The sequence below is a fragment of the Oncorhynchus clarkii genome, chromosome 13 (genome assembly GCF_045791955.1).
Source record: "Oncorhynchus clarkii lewisi isolate Uvic-CL-2024 chromosome 13, UVic_Ocla_1.0, whole genome shotgun sequence".
NCBI lineage: Eukaryota > Metazoa > Chordata > Actinopteri > Salmoniformes > Salmonidae > Oncorhynchus > Oncorhynchus clarkii.
The window spans coordinates 13,248,312-13,263,726 of record NC_092159.1 but is presented as its reverse complement, the minus strand read 5'-3'; the positions used below and the strand labels follow the sequence as shown (position 1 = coordinate 13,263,726).

The following is a 15,415-nucleotide window of genomic DNA, read 5'->3' as shown; positions in this document are numbered from 1 at the left end:
CCATCTGCAGGTCAAGCTGGACAGGACACACACACCTCTATGCCTGGAAAGAGACCCCTTGTCAGATAATACAAAAGGGAAGCGGAGGAAGCGGAGAACACCTCTACTGATTTATTTACCTCTCTCTTCTCCTGCCCTCCTCTCTTCTCCTGCCCTCCTCTCTTCTCCTGCCCTCTCCCTCTACTTTTCTACCCCCTATTCTCCTGCCCCCCTCTCTCTTCTCCTGCCCCCCTCTCTCTTCTCCTGCCCCCCTCTCTTCTCCTGCCCTCTCCCTCTACTTTTCTACCCCCCTATTCTCCTGCCCCCCGCTCTCTTCTCCGGCCCCCCTCTCTCTTCTCCTGCCCTCCTCTCTCTTCTCCTGCCCTCCTCTCTCTTCTCCTGCCCTCCTCTCTCTTCTCCTGCCCTCCTCTCTCTTCTCATGCCCTCTCCCTCTCCCTCCACTTTTCTACCCTACTCAGGACTGAAGTGCCTGCCCTCTCCATCTTATCAGCTCCTATCTACAGCTCAAACATGCTCTGCCCACAATGCAACACCTGGGCACAAACACAGTAGCAGCCAAATATAAACCAGCAGCCTCTGTGTGTGTGTGTGTGTGTGTGTGTGTGTGTGTGTGTGTGTGTGTGTGTGTGTGTGTGTGTGTGTGTGTGTGTGTGTGTGTGTGTGTGTGTGTGTGTGTGTGTGTGTGTGTGTGTGTGTGTGTGTGTGTGTGTGAATATGTTAGCGCTAACTCATTTACTAAAAAAACACTCAGTGACTATTATGAGTTTTGAAATGATGACCCCGTATGACCCTATATGACCCTGTATGGCCCTGTATGGCCCTGTATGACCCTGTATGGCCCTGTATGGCCCTGTATGACCCCGTATGGCCCCGTATGACCCTGTATGGCCCTATAAAGCCCTGTATGGCCCTGTATGACCCTGTATGGCCCCGTATGACCCCGTATGACCCTGTATGGCCCTGTATGACCCCGTATGACCCTGTATGGCCCTGTATGGCCCTGTGCAAACCTGATAACCTGCATGGTTCATATTCATAAAGCCTCAGAGTAGAAGTGCTGATCTAGGATCAGGTCCTCACAGTCCATGTCATCTTTTTCAAATATGATTTAAAAGGTAAAACCGATGGTGGATCAGCAGTCCTGCTCTGAGACGCTTCATTCTTTTACACATCTCTAACCCTGTGGAGTCTGTACCCGATGGTGGATCAGCAGTCCTGCTCTGAGACGCTTCCTGAATATGGCCGTGATGTGCTTTAGGTATCATATCATCACCCAATGGGATGAAAGTCACAGTCTGCAATATGTCCTGCTGTTCAATGTGATGTATGTGTATATTCAGTGACTATACAGTCTACTACACACCTGTTGTCTGTAAATGTGTAATAACGTTATATTCCTGAATGTTCTTGTTCGAAGTGAGAGGTAAAAAACACATTTCCTAAGGAGATATAATAACCTAGAGTAACCTTCTATTTTCATTGAAAGTTATACTTACCAAGCAGCAGTTTTAGAACGTTTGGGATGTACATAACACGCCTCATTGTTACAATCAACTAAACAACATAGAATCAAAACACCCAGTTATTATGAGTAATCAAGGTAGAACCAAAATAGACCCCTTTCGGTGTTTACAAACATTGCCGCACACGAGGGCAATGCACACAACGTGGTTGCAGAACACGAGTGGGTTCTCATAGACCGGAAGCAAAAAAATACTATTTACATGTTGCTTATGAGCGCCTGCCACACTACTTTTGGACTTGTATGAATGTCCTGCTTATTAATATGAAGTTTGTGTCATCATCGCAAATCAACTGCATTATACTTTTTTTTTAAATGTCAACTTCACCCAGAAAAATGACTTACTGGCTAGCTTTGCTCACCGCCTACGTCAATGAGCGTTAGCATTCTAGCTAACAACCGCCTACGTCAATGAGCGTTAGCATTCTAGCTAACAACCGCCTACGTCAATGAGCGTTAGCATTCTAGCTAACAACCGCCTACGTCAATGAGCGTTAGCATTCTAGCTAACAACCGCCTACGTCAATGAGCGTTAGCATTCTAGCTAACAACCGCCTACGTCAATGAGCGTTAGCATTCTAGCTAACAACCGCCTACGTCAATGAGCGTTAGCATTCTAGCTAACAACTGCTGCGTACAAAATAGGTATTTTGCAAAGATCACAACCAAATATAATCTTAGCGAACGTTCAAACACTATTCAAAACAACATTGGAAGTAATAACTATGGAAATATCTCCATCATGTGGAATGGGCGCAGATGGCGATGGCCGGTGTTCCTGCATCCTGCCTGACATCAGTATGTGTGTACTGAAAAGGGGGACACAGAACAGAATAAAATAAAACCTACCCTTCAGTTTCTCCATCAGGCCCTGCGTCGCCCTCTCCAACACCCGCCCGTCCTCCTGCTGGTACCGATCATCCAGAAACCCAGCGGTGGCCTCTGATAGGTGAACCTTCCCGGCGACGCCCAATTGTTCCATGAGGTTGGCCAGGTTGACGTCGTTGGACCACACGTCGAACTTGAACCGCTTCATCCCCAGGATCCCACAGAGGACCGTGCCGGTGTGGACCCCCACCCTCATGTCCACCGTCTCACATGTCTCCTGGCAGAACTGCTCAATGGCCACGATCATACCTAGTTTCAGAGTAGAAGAAGAAGCAGAAGAAGACTTTATTGACCCGTTTTCCTTGTAGTACAATGAAACTGCTCAGATCCCAATCACCCCTGAAACACCAACACACACAGGTCAGACAGAACGCAGTGAGCACACATCCAGTAACTAGTAACAGGTGCAGGGTATAATAAGCCAACTGGAGAAAGACAGATACTGTACCCACCCACACACGGCTGATTGCTCCCATAGTTTGATTGGAAAACATTTTGGCCCAAAGGTCAAGAAGACCAGCTTCAAAAGACCTTCAGACCAGCGCACTAAATGCTTATCGGAGCTATCTCAACTCATTCTAGATGTGGACAACAGATATGCCTCTTCTCCAACGCTTGAACTCTACAAAGAGAGACTGCTACACCAATCGGAATTTGACAATCTTTCCACGAAACAAACGGAACAGCATCTGTTTAAGTCGAGGCAGACATTTTATGAACACGGAGAGAAAGCTGGCAAGTTGTTATCTCACCAGCTTTGACCTGAAATCTGTGTTGCAGCCGATTTAACTTCTACCAATCCCAAAGAAATCAACAATCAATTTAAGCAATTATACTCTGCTCTTTACTCATCAGAGGCTCTTCCTGACACGTATTGTATGCACGCATTTCTAGACAATCTGGACATCCCATGTCTCAATTCAGATGAGCAAACTAACATGAATACCTCAATAAGTGATGATGAAGCTACTCTGGCAATCCAGTCCATGCAGAGCGGTAAAGCATGATGGGCATGATGGTTTCCCTATTGAATTTTATAAAGCATTCTCCTCTAAACTATCCTCTATCCTCAGCTCAATGTACAATGAAATCCTTTCTCTTCAGAAACTGCCCCAGACACTTACCCAGGCAACTATTTTGGTTTTGCTTAAGAAGGACAAGAATCCCCTCGACTGTGGCTCATACCGCCCTTTAAGCCTTTTGTGCTGCGATTATAAAATGTTCACTAAGGTCCTCTCGTGCAGAGACAGTGATGCCTAATACAATTAACTCTGACTAAACCGTATTTATCTCAGGTGGACAATCTTTCTATAATATGCGGCGGCTATGTCATGTTCTTCATGCTGCCCACTCAACTCGACAGCCAGAGGTCGTCATCTCTCTTGATGCTGAGAAGGCTTTCGACCGGGTTGAGTGGGAATATGTATTTACGGTACTAGAGAGATTTGGGTTTGTCCTGTCATTCCTTTCCTGGATTAAGATTCTGTACCAGTCCCCGGTGGCGTCTGTTCGCAGCAACAATGTTACCTCCAGCTACTTCCCTCTCCACAGGGGGGCCAGCAGGGTTGCTGTTTATCCCCTTTCCTATTTGATATGGCTACTGAGCCTCTTGCTATCGCCCTATGCGGCGAGGAGGGGATTAAGGGGCGACATAACTCACAAGGTGTCCTGATATGCAGACTATCTTCTTTTACACATCTCTAACCCAGTGGAGTCTGTACCCGATGGTGGATCAGCAGTCCTGCTCTGAGACGCTTCCTGAATATGGCCGTGATGTGCTTTAGGTATCATATCATCACCCAATGGGATGAAAGCCAGTCTGCAATATTTCCTGCTGTTCAATGTGATGTATGTGTATATTCAGTGAGCATACAGTCTACTACACACCTGTTGTCTGTAAATGTGTAATAACTTGCTATATTCCTGAACGTTCTTGTTCGAAGTGAGAAGTAAAACACATTTCCTGAGGAGATATAATAACCTAGAATAACCTTAACTATATTAGGCATCACTGTGGAGTCTATACCCTATCTCTTGGACATGCTACAAGGTTTTGGGACATTCTCTAGTTATGAATTAAACCTAACATAAAGTGTGCTCCTCCCCATTAATCAGTTGGCAGAAGGTATTAGGTATGCCAACTTCCTATTTAAGGTGGAGCATCAGGTCTGTACTTATTTGGGGTTGAAGGTCACACGCTCATTTAAGGCTCTGTTGAAACATAACTTCGGTACACTCCTGGAGAGCACTAAGCAGGATTTCATACGGAGGTCGTCTCTTCCCATTTCACCAGCAGGTCGCATTCATTCTGTTAAGATGACTGTACTATCTATGTTTTTGTACTTATTACAAATCATCCCCATTTTTTTGCCAAAGTCGATATTCAAACAACTGGACAGCTACATTTTAAATTAATTTGGAATAAGTCGAATCCACAAATGAGAAAGGTATATCTAGAGAGACCTAAGGCTGCAGGTGGGCTGGGCATTCCCATTTTTTTTTACACTCCAACTGGTCAGCAAATATATCTAAATGTGTTTGTTGGGTTTGTACATTTGGAAAAAAAGGATGGTCCAACTTGGGCCATCCTGGAGTTACAGTCTAGGTCCCAATTCTCAAAATCACTTTATCCTTAAACAAGCAAGCTGCTTCTCTCCATGATCATCTCTTCCCAGCGTCACAGAGTGACACGGCATTCCAGTTCTGGCATAGGAACAGTCTGCTGTTTTTGTGTGACCTATTTGTTGATAACACCTTTGTCTCATTTGATACTCTGAGGGTTGACCATAATCCCAATACCCACTTTTTAAGATATCTCCAAACTCTCAGCCTTGCCAAAAAACATTTCCCTTCATTTCCACTCGAGCCTACTAAGTTTCTAGTCGAGAGGTGCTTAGATCTTAACCCGTTTCTGAAGGGCACAATCTCCAGATTATAGGACATAATACAGAACATAAATCTGCCTTCCTTGGCAAATCCAAAATCTGCATGGGAGCAAGACATGGGTGGCGAGCTACCCGATGATATACGGCAACACAGTATTGAGCGTATCCACACATCATCATTTTGCATAAGGAATGGGCTCATTCAGTTCAGAGTTTTGCACTGTCTCCATTACTCAAATGACAGATTAGCAAAAATATACCCAAATGTTGACACCAAGTGTTTGAGATGCCACCAGAGTCCAGCGACTCCGGGAGACATGTTTTGGTCATGCCAATATTTGAGTGGCTTCTGGGACCACATTTGTTAAGCATTCTCACATATGTGTAATACAACTTTTAGCCCCAACCCGGTCACTGACATTTTTGGGGTAATTCCCCAAGACCAGAATGCCACCATGCATCAGGCGAATGCGATAGCATCTGCCTCACTGCTAGCGGGTAGTCTTGTTCTCTTCACTGGAAGTAGGCAGAGTCAACCTCCTTTATGCAGAAGGTTAAGGAGGTGGTGTCATCTCTGCCTTTGGAGGTTGGGTACACTGTCCGTGGGGCCTGACAAAAGTTTGGCTTTACCTGGTCCCCATTAACGACTGGAGAGCCTGTCTTTTACTTTGTGTAATTTGCATATTTTGGTAAGCAGTCATGTCTGTTCTAGTGGCCATATATTGTGCTGATAAGATTCAACTAATATTATTTTCTCCATTGTTTTTGTTCCTATTACTGTTTATGTTTCTGCCCTGTTTAATTTATGTTTCTATGTTATCCTTGTATGATGCCTTGGTGGGTGGGAGGGAGGTGTGGAGGGAGGGGTGGATTGGGGAATGAGGGGTTGGCGTTGTACTGTTTTTCTGTTCTCATGTCTGAAAACCTATAAATAAAGTAAAATGACAGACATTGCACAATAAAGTTGCAGGAGCAATTAACAGAATGCTATCTACCCATCTTTATCCCATTGGATCATACCTAGTCCCATCTCGACACAGCAGTACGCATGGTCAGGGCGTGGCTCGGGACATCCCGCCACGCAGTAGTAACAGTCTCCCAGTGTACTGATCTTCTCACAGCGCGTCAGCTCACACAGCCGGTCGAAACGGCCAAAGAGGTCATTGAGGAGCCCCACCAAGGCGTGGGCGGACTTGTTGGCAGACATTTTGGTGAAGCCGACGATATCCGCAAAGAGGATAGAAACAGGCTCCATCCGCTTCATGTTGAATGGCCTGAAGATGATCTGATGATCAAATTAAATCAAACTTGATTTAAAGTGTTTTTAAAATTGTAACACACTTTGCAGTAAATCTATAAGCTTTTGTTCTTCTGGGACTAGACCGGTTACCGTATAGAACTTAGTGACAACTGCTGATGTAAAAAGGCTTAATAAAATACATTTGATTGATTAGGATAATAAAATAAATAAAAGCAGACCACACATGAAGCAATGAAGGAGGATTAAAATAGCCTAAAACAATGACTAAAAGGCTAAGCTAAACGGGTGAGTTTTTACACCCGTTTAAAATCAACCACTGCTCCTTTTACCTGGCCTCTGGGGATCGAAGTCTTCTTCCTCTTAAGATGACTATGATGATGGGGATGGTTCTTAGGGCTCGCCGCGATCGAAGAAGCCCCCCCAGGACCTCCGACCGTGGACACAGCCGAACAAGCCCCGGCAGAGTATCTCTTCCCTGCGTTCCCCTCCATCTCCTCGTCCCCCTGCTTCATCAGTTCATCGGCGACCCTCCTCGGCATGACAGAGTGGATCATGCGTTCCTTCAACGCTTTCTCCACCTGGAACATATTCACAAAGACAGGTAACAACTGGTTTCTTTCTCCACCTGGAACGTATTCACAAAGACAGGTAACAACTGGTTTCCCTCTCCACCTGGAACGTATTCACAAAGACAGGTAACAACTGGTTTCCTTCTCCACCTGGAACGTATTCACAAAGACAGGTAACAACTGGTTTCCTTCTCCACCTGGAACGTATTCACAAAGACAGGTAACAACTGGTTTCCCTCTCTACCTGGAATGTATTCACAAAGACAGGTAACAACTGGTTTCCTTCTCCACCTGGAACATATTCACAAAGACAGGTAACAACTGGTTTCCTTCTCCACCTGGAACGTATTCACAAAGACAGGAAACAACTGGTTTCCCTCTCCACCTGGAACGTATTCACAAAGACAGGTAACAACTGGTTTCCCTCTCCACCTGGAACGTATTCACAAAGACAGGTAACAACTGGTTTCCCTCTCCACCTGGAACGTATTCACAAAGACAGGAAACAACTGGTTTCCCTCTCCACCTGGAACGTATTCACAAAGACAGGTAACAACTGGCTTCCTTCTCCACCTGGAACGTATTCACAAAGACAGGTAACAACTGGTTTCCCTCTCCACCTGGAACGTATTCACAAAGACAGGTAACAACTGGTTTCCTTCTCCACCTGGAACGTATTCACAAAGACAGGTAACAACTGGTTTCCTTCTCCACCTGGAACGTATTCACAAAGACAGGCAACAACTGGTTTCCTTCTCCACCTGGAACGTATTCACAAAGACAGGTAACAACTGGTTTCCCTCTCCACCTGGAACGTATTCACAAAGACAGTGAACTGGTTTCGAGAACATCAAGAATGTAACCATTTGTGATCTATTTCATGGTATTTGATTGTTTGATGAACATGATGATGAAATGAAATCATCTGTCTCTCGGTGATCAAATGTGTCAATGTTTTGATTTTATCCATCTCTAACATATAAATAATAATTACCTCCAGGTCTTTGCCGTGCATGATGGCCTGGCCCACCTTGAGGAAGGTGGAGCGGGATCGCACCTCGGACATGATGAAGAGGTGGATGCCGATGGCGTGGGCACACAGGTGGAGGAGGGCCTTAGCCGGGCCCAGCCAGCGGAGGGTGTCCCATTCCAAGCTAGAAGAACCAAGACCTCCAGGACTAGATCCAGAACCTAGGGACCCTTCTGCACCTCCAACCCCAGCCTCGCCCCACCTATTCCCCCCATAAGTTCCTCCACTGCCATCTCTCCCCTGGAGCAGGGGCAGCCACTCTAAGGCTTCAAATAGTACTGAATACAGGAGCCCCAGTAAAACTGAAGCATATAGCCTCACATGGAGAACACTGTAGAGTAGTAGCAGGACCTCCATACACAGAGAGAAGGTGCCCACTGGGGAGATGCAGGGAGCCCGAGTAGGGACCACTCCGCCTGGGGTGCGAGGGAATGTCCGGTTGACATCCCTGGTTCTCTCCAGGTAGACAAAGCCTCCTGTCTGGATCTGAGGAGCCAGAGTGATGGCGAATGTGGTCACAATGAGGAGCAGCGAGGCCTGGTTGTACAGCTGAGTATAGGGCCTTGTCAAGGTAAAGAGGAAGAGGATGAGCAGGAAAAGGAGGAAGGAGGCGGTCGGGGCGAGGAAGGTCACCGGGTCACAGCGGTCGTGGTTGACCCCGAAATACACGCCCCAAAGGAGCGAGGCAGAGGCCATGTATGACAGAACATAGCGGAAGCGCCGTTGAGTCTGCGGGAAGCACCTCTCGCGGCACGCCTCTTCGAGTATCGGCGAATCAAACTTGGGGTCCCACCACTGGGCAGCAGACCTCTCAAACAACTGGGGCAGAGTCTTCTGCTGGCTGTGTAATTTATTCATAACAGCCCTCCGAACTCCCGACTCCCCTGAACTACAGCTGGAGGAGATGCTGTATTTGGTGCAGGGTTTGGAGGGATCTCCTTTGGCGGTAGTGGTAGACCCACCTACTCCACTCCCTCCTCCTCTGGTATTGCTGTCCCTTGTCGTTGGGGTTGGGGGAGAGTCATGATATTGTCGATGCTGTGGCGACGGCGCGTGCTGTGTGTGCCTAGTGTTGTCGATAATCCGCACAGTCACTGCGCCGTCACTGCTTGAGGCGCAGCTAACCTCCGTGGCATGTGGGAGAAGCTGCTGCTGCCGGTGTTGCAGTGGCTGCAAGGCCATTATGATGGCCGGAGTGACGTGAAGGGGGAAATACTAATATCTGATCAATGATGGCGGACGGTGCGCGGGCAATGAGGTAACAGTACTAAGTGAAACATCTGGCAGAGGAAGACTAGACAGGAGAGTGAGCAAAAAAAGAGAGGCAAGAAAGGTGATGGTTGTAATCACGACTTGATATATCGTGTGTACAGAAAATACGTATTTCTACTAGGCTACGCACGAATGTAGCCAACTAGGCCTACTCACTCATATAAAAAGGGCCGTTCCAGGCTCTTGAGTAGTTCATTATCCCGACCTCTGTATTACGTCAGCACTCACATTCCATTAATTCGTCCCTTGCCTTTGGAAGCCCTCGCTGTCCACTTTGTACTCGTGTGCTGCTCTGCTCGCTCTCATCTGGCAGTTGAAATAATTGAAAGTCCTTTCGTCTTTCCTCTCCCCTTCTTTATACATCCTTCCCCGATATTACGTTTTTTATCACATTACGATTTTTATCAGGTTTAAAAAGCCAATCTGGGGTCAGTTGTTCAAATATTCACTTTTTATTCCACACCACGCGCAGTGTTTTGACAGCCGCCAGTGACAGCTCGAGCCTCGCTCTCAAGAAGTCCTCACGTGTCTTCTTCACTGATGATCAAAATAATGTCCCCATGTTATTATTACATTTTAATACACACACAATCCGAAAAGAGAACATTATTTATATAATGTTTCCAAGTCCAAAACGACCCATATTGTGTGTGTGTCTTGTTTAGGAGTTGTAGGCTATACACAGTAGATTGTTGTCCCACTCATTCCAATAACAAGCTACACATGGCTAGAATATTGCGACAAAGTTACAGCTTCGGTCCCTTCTTATCTTATCGGAGCACCCGCTCCAAAACAAGTCACTTTAAAGTTCCTTTCCCTTGGAAAAAAAACAAGCGTTATCCTCTTTCCGTTTTAGTTACATGAGTCAACAGTTGAAAATAATAGGCTAACATTCATAGCATAAACTCGTATAGCATGTCCTCCTTTCCCTTTCTGACTATTTCAAAGCCCTAGTGTGGGTGAATACTTTCGTGTTATACTAGCCAAGCTGAAGAGTTAGGCTTTGGCTGTCGGGTCGGGTAGGTGGGTGGGTCGGTTCACGACCACCCAAAACCAGCAGCCAGGCAGGCAGCGTCCGTTTAGCGGTCTAGCTGTCCCCCCATACCCAGTCTGTAGTTCTTCCACAGCCGGGCCTATTCCCAAGCTCCAGCCCCGTCCTTTCCTGACCTCCCTCTACGGATCTCTACATCGGTAATATCCCCACTTCCAAGACGACAGGGACTGTACAGATACAGTAATTATGAGACCTTGAAAAGCGATTTTAAATCGAGAGATAAGTACCCAAAATATGACAGCTGAGCCAACTCCTTTTACTAGGCTGGCGTCTTGAACAAACTTGTTGGTAAGAGTTGGCAAAACAGAAAGCTATGAGAAACACCCACCCTTGTATGAATAGTCTATTAAATATATAGACTGAAATACAAAACTGTCAAGTTATGTCTACTAAATATTCCTATCGAATATTCACATTTTCCATAGGATAGGCCTATCCAATGAACAGGACAGGCTTTTAAAAACAAAAAATGCAGTTTAAAATTGAAGCAAAAACGTATCCAGAAACGTCACTACTGTGCTCCCTTCTGTATCCAAAGCCTCTAAACTTTTTCCCAGGCCGTGGTTCCTTCGTCATGGGCTACAGAAGTAGCCAGGACTGTAAACGCGTGGAGTAGAGAATAACTATAGAGTGCATGGAGAGATTCTGTGAAATTCCTCCTCTTTGATTTCCCCAAAGGAATACCGAATTCCCATGAGGAAGAAACAATATATCCTTGATCCTGCTTCCCTTTATTCAATTACCAACGAATAAGACATAGTTCGCGAAATGTGCTGGCTGTCTGTTCCATAAATTCCTCAAGTCTGAATAGCTCGAGATTATGCTGCCTGCATGCATGTGCCCAGAAGAAGCATAGCCCGAGAGAGTCCACTCCTTGTTGCGTTCGCGTCCTCTTCCGTTCGAAAGGTTCGGTGACGGTTAAGGTTACCTCCCTATTGCCCGGGTCCGGGTAGCCTAAGTAGGCTAATAAAAACACGTTTTTATGTGTTTTCCCGATTTATCCAGGGGAAGACAAGGCAGCTCCCGTCACTCCCACCATCTTCCTGTACCCAGACGGAAATTCTCCGCCAGCTGAGGCGGCGGTGCGGTGGAGAAGGGTGGGTGTCCAAAGCGGAGCGACTCGGTGGTATGAGCATCGAGCTTCAGTAGCTCCAGTCTGAAAATACAGCAGAGGGGGGTATGGTGGCTGATGATGGGAGCGCGCACGCAGAAATGTATTGTGTGGCTATGGACGAGCACGTATTGAATGAGAGTGAGAGTATAACTATTTCAGATTGTAAAACATTTAAATAGGTAGACTAGAAGTCCAAAGTAATAGGCCTATCTTACGCATTTTACGCATAGGCCGTTTTCTTTCCAAATGACATCACCCACCACATGACACAAACAGACCAACACGTTAGGTGTACAGATACCAATATATTTCAGTGTTTTTACATACATTCATGTTCATTGTTACACAGCTGTTACACATAGACCTATGCCCACGCTAACAGGGTTGTGCCCATAATTCCAACAGTCAGTGATATCATTGATTGAAGGTGCATAAAAAAGGCCTACCCTAATCTAGTAGATAAGGTATGCACACCTATAATTGCCCTGAAGAGAACACTGATCTAGTTTCTATATTCACAGACAGATCTTTGTGTGACACGTCTACTTTGAAGGAAAAATAATATCTACTCTTTGAGTCCAATAAAAATGGCTAGCCTCTTCCGCTAGATGAAAGTTGCCAAACACACGCACACACACACACACACACACACGCACGCACGCACGCACACACACACACACACACACACACACACACACACACACTCTCACACACATACATGCACACACACACACACACACACACACACAGTTATGCACAGCTAACCTTTTGGGGACATACAATTCAGTCCCATTCAAAATCCTATTTTCATTAACCCCTAACCCTAACCGTAACCCCAACCTTAACCCAAAAACCTAACCTTAATCCTAAACCTAACCCTAACCTTAAAACTAACCCTAGCTCCGAACCCTAAACATATTTCTAACCCTACCAGTAATTCTAACCTCAACCCTAAACCCCCTAGAAATAGCATTTGACCTTGTGGGGACCCCAACAAAATCAAATGAAACTTTATTTGTCACATGCGTCGAAAACAACAAGTGTAGACCTTAGCGTGAAATGCTTACTTACAAGCCCTTAACCAACAGTGTAGACCTTACCGTGAAATGCTTACTGACAAGCCCTTAACCAAGAGTGCAGTTCAAGAAGAGTTAAGAAAATATTTACCAAATAAACTAAAGTAAAAAGTAATAAAAAGTAACACAATAACGAGGCTATATACAGGGGGTACCGAGTCAGTGTGCGGGGGTACATGTTAGAGGTCATTTGTACATATAGGTAGGGGTGAAGTGACTATACATAGATAATAAACAGCGAGTAGCAGCAGTGTACAGAACAAATAAAGGGGGGGGGGGGGGGTCAATGTAATAGTCCGGTGGCCATTTGATTAATTTTTCAGCAGTCTATGGCTTGGGGGTAGAAGCTGTTAAGGAGCCTAGACTTGGCGCTCCGGTACCACTTGTCGTGCGGTAGCAGAGAAAGCAGTCTATGACTTGGGTGACTGGAGTCTCTGACAATTTGATGAGCTTTCCTCTGACACCGCCTATTATATAGGTCCTGGATGGCAGGAAGCTTGGCCCCAGTGATGTACTGGGCCATACGCACTACACTCTGAAAGCGCCTTACGGTCAGATGCAGAGCTTTTGCCATACCAGGTGGTGATGCAACCGGTTAAGATGCTCTCGGTGGTGCAGCTGTAGAACTTTTTGAGGATATGGGGACTCATGCCAAATCTTTACAGTCTGTTGAGGGGGAAAAGGTTTTGTTGTGCCCTCTTCACGACTGTCTTGGTGTGTTTGGACATGATAGTTCGTTGGTGTTGTGGACACCAAGGAACTTGAAACTCTCGACCCGCTCCACTACAGCCCCATTGATGTTTATGGGGGCCTGTTCAGCCCGCCTTTTCCTGTAGTCCACGATCATGTCCCCAGTTGGTCAAGTTTTTGTTTGTTTACTATTCTTATAGTTAAACACGTACACACACACACACACACACACACACACACACACACACACACACACACACACACACACACACACACACACACACACACACACACACACACACACACACACACACACACACACACACACACACACAAACCTGTAACAGATTTCCTGCAGGATTCCTGTAGGACTTTTTGTAAGGGTTGATTTATTCAGTGGGGGTCACGCCCTAATCTATAATCCTTATATTATAGGTATTACAAAAACACACTCCCATGCACATGGCCAACACACACAAGCTTGGTTCCTCAATGACCGAGGGAGAGTCTTGGTCTGTACTCAGATGGACTTATTTTTAAACTAGATAGACTCAAATTGGCACAAATTGGACTGATGGACTCAAATTGACTTCGTATTAGACTAAATTGACTTCTTATTTACTAAAAACAGATATTTGGTAACTCAATTTATTGGGGATAGAGGATAACTTATTTTGAGTTCTCAAGCTTCTCACAACAGTTAGTGATAGTTTGTCGCAAGTAGGCCTATCAATATTTTTTTTATATCACTTTTATTTTTTAACTGTTCAAACAGAGTGGTTAGTCGCCATGGTGATGGATTTCTGTCCTTTCGTTTTCACGCTGACTGACAGAATAAGGTGAGGTATTGGAGATCAATTAGTTTATACACATCTCATTTTATGTGAGCAAATGTCCTCTCAGAACTTCACTTCACTATCCATCTTTACCTGTAATGTGTCCCAAATGGCAATCTATTCCGTATATCGTGCACTAGGTTTGACCAGGCCAGGGCTTTAGGGAATAGGGAATAGGGTGCTTGCTATAAACCCTGGTAATCATTTCCATTGACTGCCATTGAGTTCAGGCACCACCTGGTGGAATTCTGGTGCCACTGCAGTGTTTTTATGAGCTAGATGACTATGGCCGAAATTACACCACATTTGTTTTTGCTTTTAACCCTTCCCTTATGTCCTGGTTCAATTTGAATTAGAAATCACTCAAATACTATTTTATGTAATTTTTCCATCATGACCCTTCATCTACTTTCCTAAGGTTGTGTCTCAAACGTGTAAAACACGTAACAACAACAACAAAAATTTGACCCGGTACCGGAATAGTGACATCCATGATGTTCTGGGTCAATTTGACCAGCAATTTTACCTTGACCTTGGGTCTATATAACTTCTTAACAGGTTGTCCTAGAAACAAGCTGAGGCAGAGCAACACTGATCTTAAGTCAATTTGAAGTACATTTGACCTTTGACCTTGACCTTTGTGCTAGAGACAAGTGGTATTCTGTGCATTAAAGATCTATCCATGACGATCATAAAGGATCTAGGTATGATTTCCTTGTGATGTCCAGAGGCTGTGAGATAGTGATCTGAAGTTTGGCAAAAAATTTGCTAAGAATTTCATAAATGTCCTAATTCCATTTATTCACGACTTTGGTACAGTAATCAAACATTTGGCTCCCAATTTTGAACAGTTGATCCATCAACTCATATGAAACATTCTCAGCTACTGGAGAAAAACAATTTGTAAGGTTAAAATCATGTATTATTTGTAAAGTTAAAATCCTATTGATGATCTAGATGACTTTTTATTTATTTATGATTTAGATTACTTTTATTGTAATGGTGTAGGTTGAACCAAACATAAGGATTAAATACCTAATATTATGGACATCTGGTTTCTGTGTCTCAGACAGATGTGGAACCTTGCAGTGATGGGTGTGTGTGTGTGTGTGTGTGTGTGTGTGTGTGTGTGTGTGTGTGTGTGTGTTAAGATGGTTTAAAACCACTCTGTGTGTTTGGCCTGGCTAACACTCCTTCATAAAGTAAGAAGCATATCAA

At 45.0% G+C, this 15,415-nt stretch overlaps 1 protein-coding gene across 1 annotated transcript; it reads right to left on the bottom strand.

The window, feature by feature from the left end:
* Nucleotides 1–2,210: 2,210 nt before the first annotated feature.
* Nucleotides 2,211–11,620, bottom strand: LOC139423495 (adenylate cyclase type 9-like). Its single transcript, XM_071175104.1, has 5 exons — nucleotides 9,584–11,620; nucleotides 8,120–9,449; nucleotides 6,886–7,134; nucleotides 6,316–6,580; nucleotides 2,211–2,659 (listed from the first exon to the last, which is right to left on the bottom strand). The coding sequence occupies exons 2-5, from the start codon at nucleotides 9,335–9,337 to the stop codon at nucleotides 2,211–2,213; spliced, it is 2,181 nt and encodes a 726-aa protein (XP_071031205.1). The 5' UTR covers nucleotides 9,338–9,449; nucleotides 9,584–11,620.
* Between the last annotated feature and the right edge of the window lie 3,795 nt (nucleotides 11,621–15,415).

What these genes read in the sequence shown, in the direction of transcription:
- LOC139423495 (XM_071175104.1), bottom strand. Translation starts at nt 9,337, where the DNA reads ATGGCCTTGCAGCCACTGCAACACCGGCAGCAGCAGCTTCTCCCACAT. An exon ending in TGCACGGCAAAGACCTGGAG is followed by an intron (nt 7,135 to 8,119) that starts GTAATTATTATT and finishes AATATGTTCCAG; the next exon opens with GTGGAGAAAGCGTTGAAGGA. An exon ending in CTTCGATCCCCAGAGGCCAG is followed by an intron (nt 6,581 to 6,885) that starts GTAAAAGGAGCA and finishes TTTGATCATCAG; the next exon opens with ATCATCTTCAGGCCATTCAA.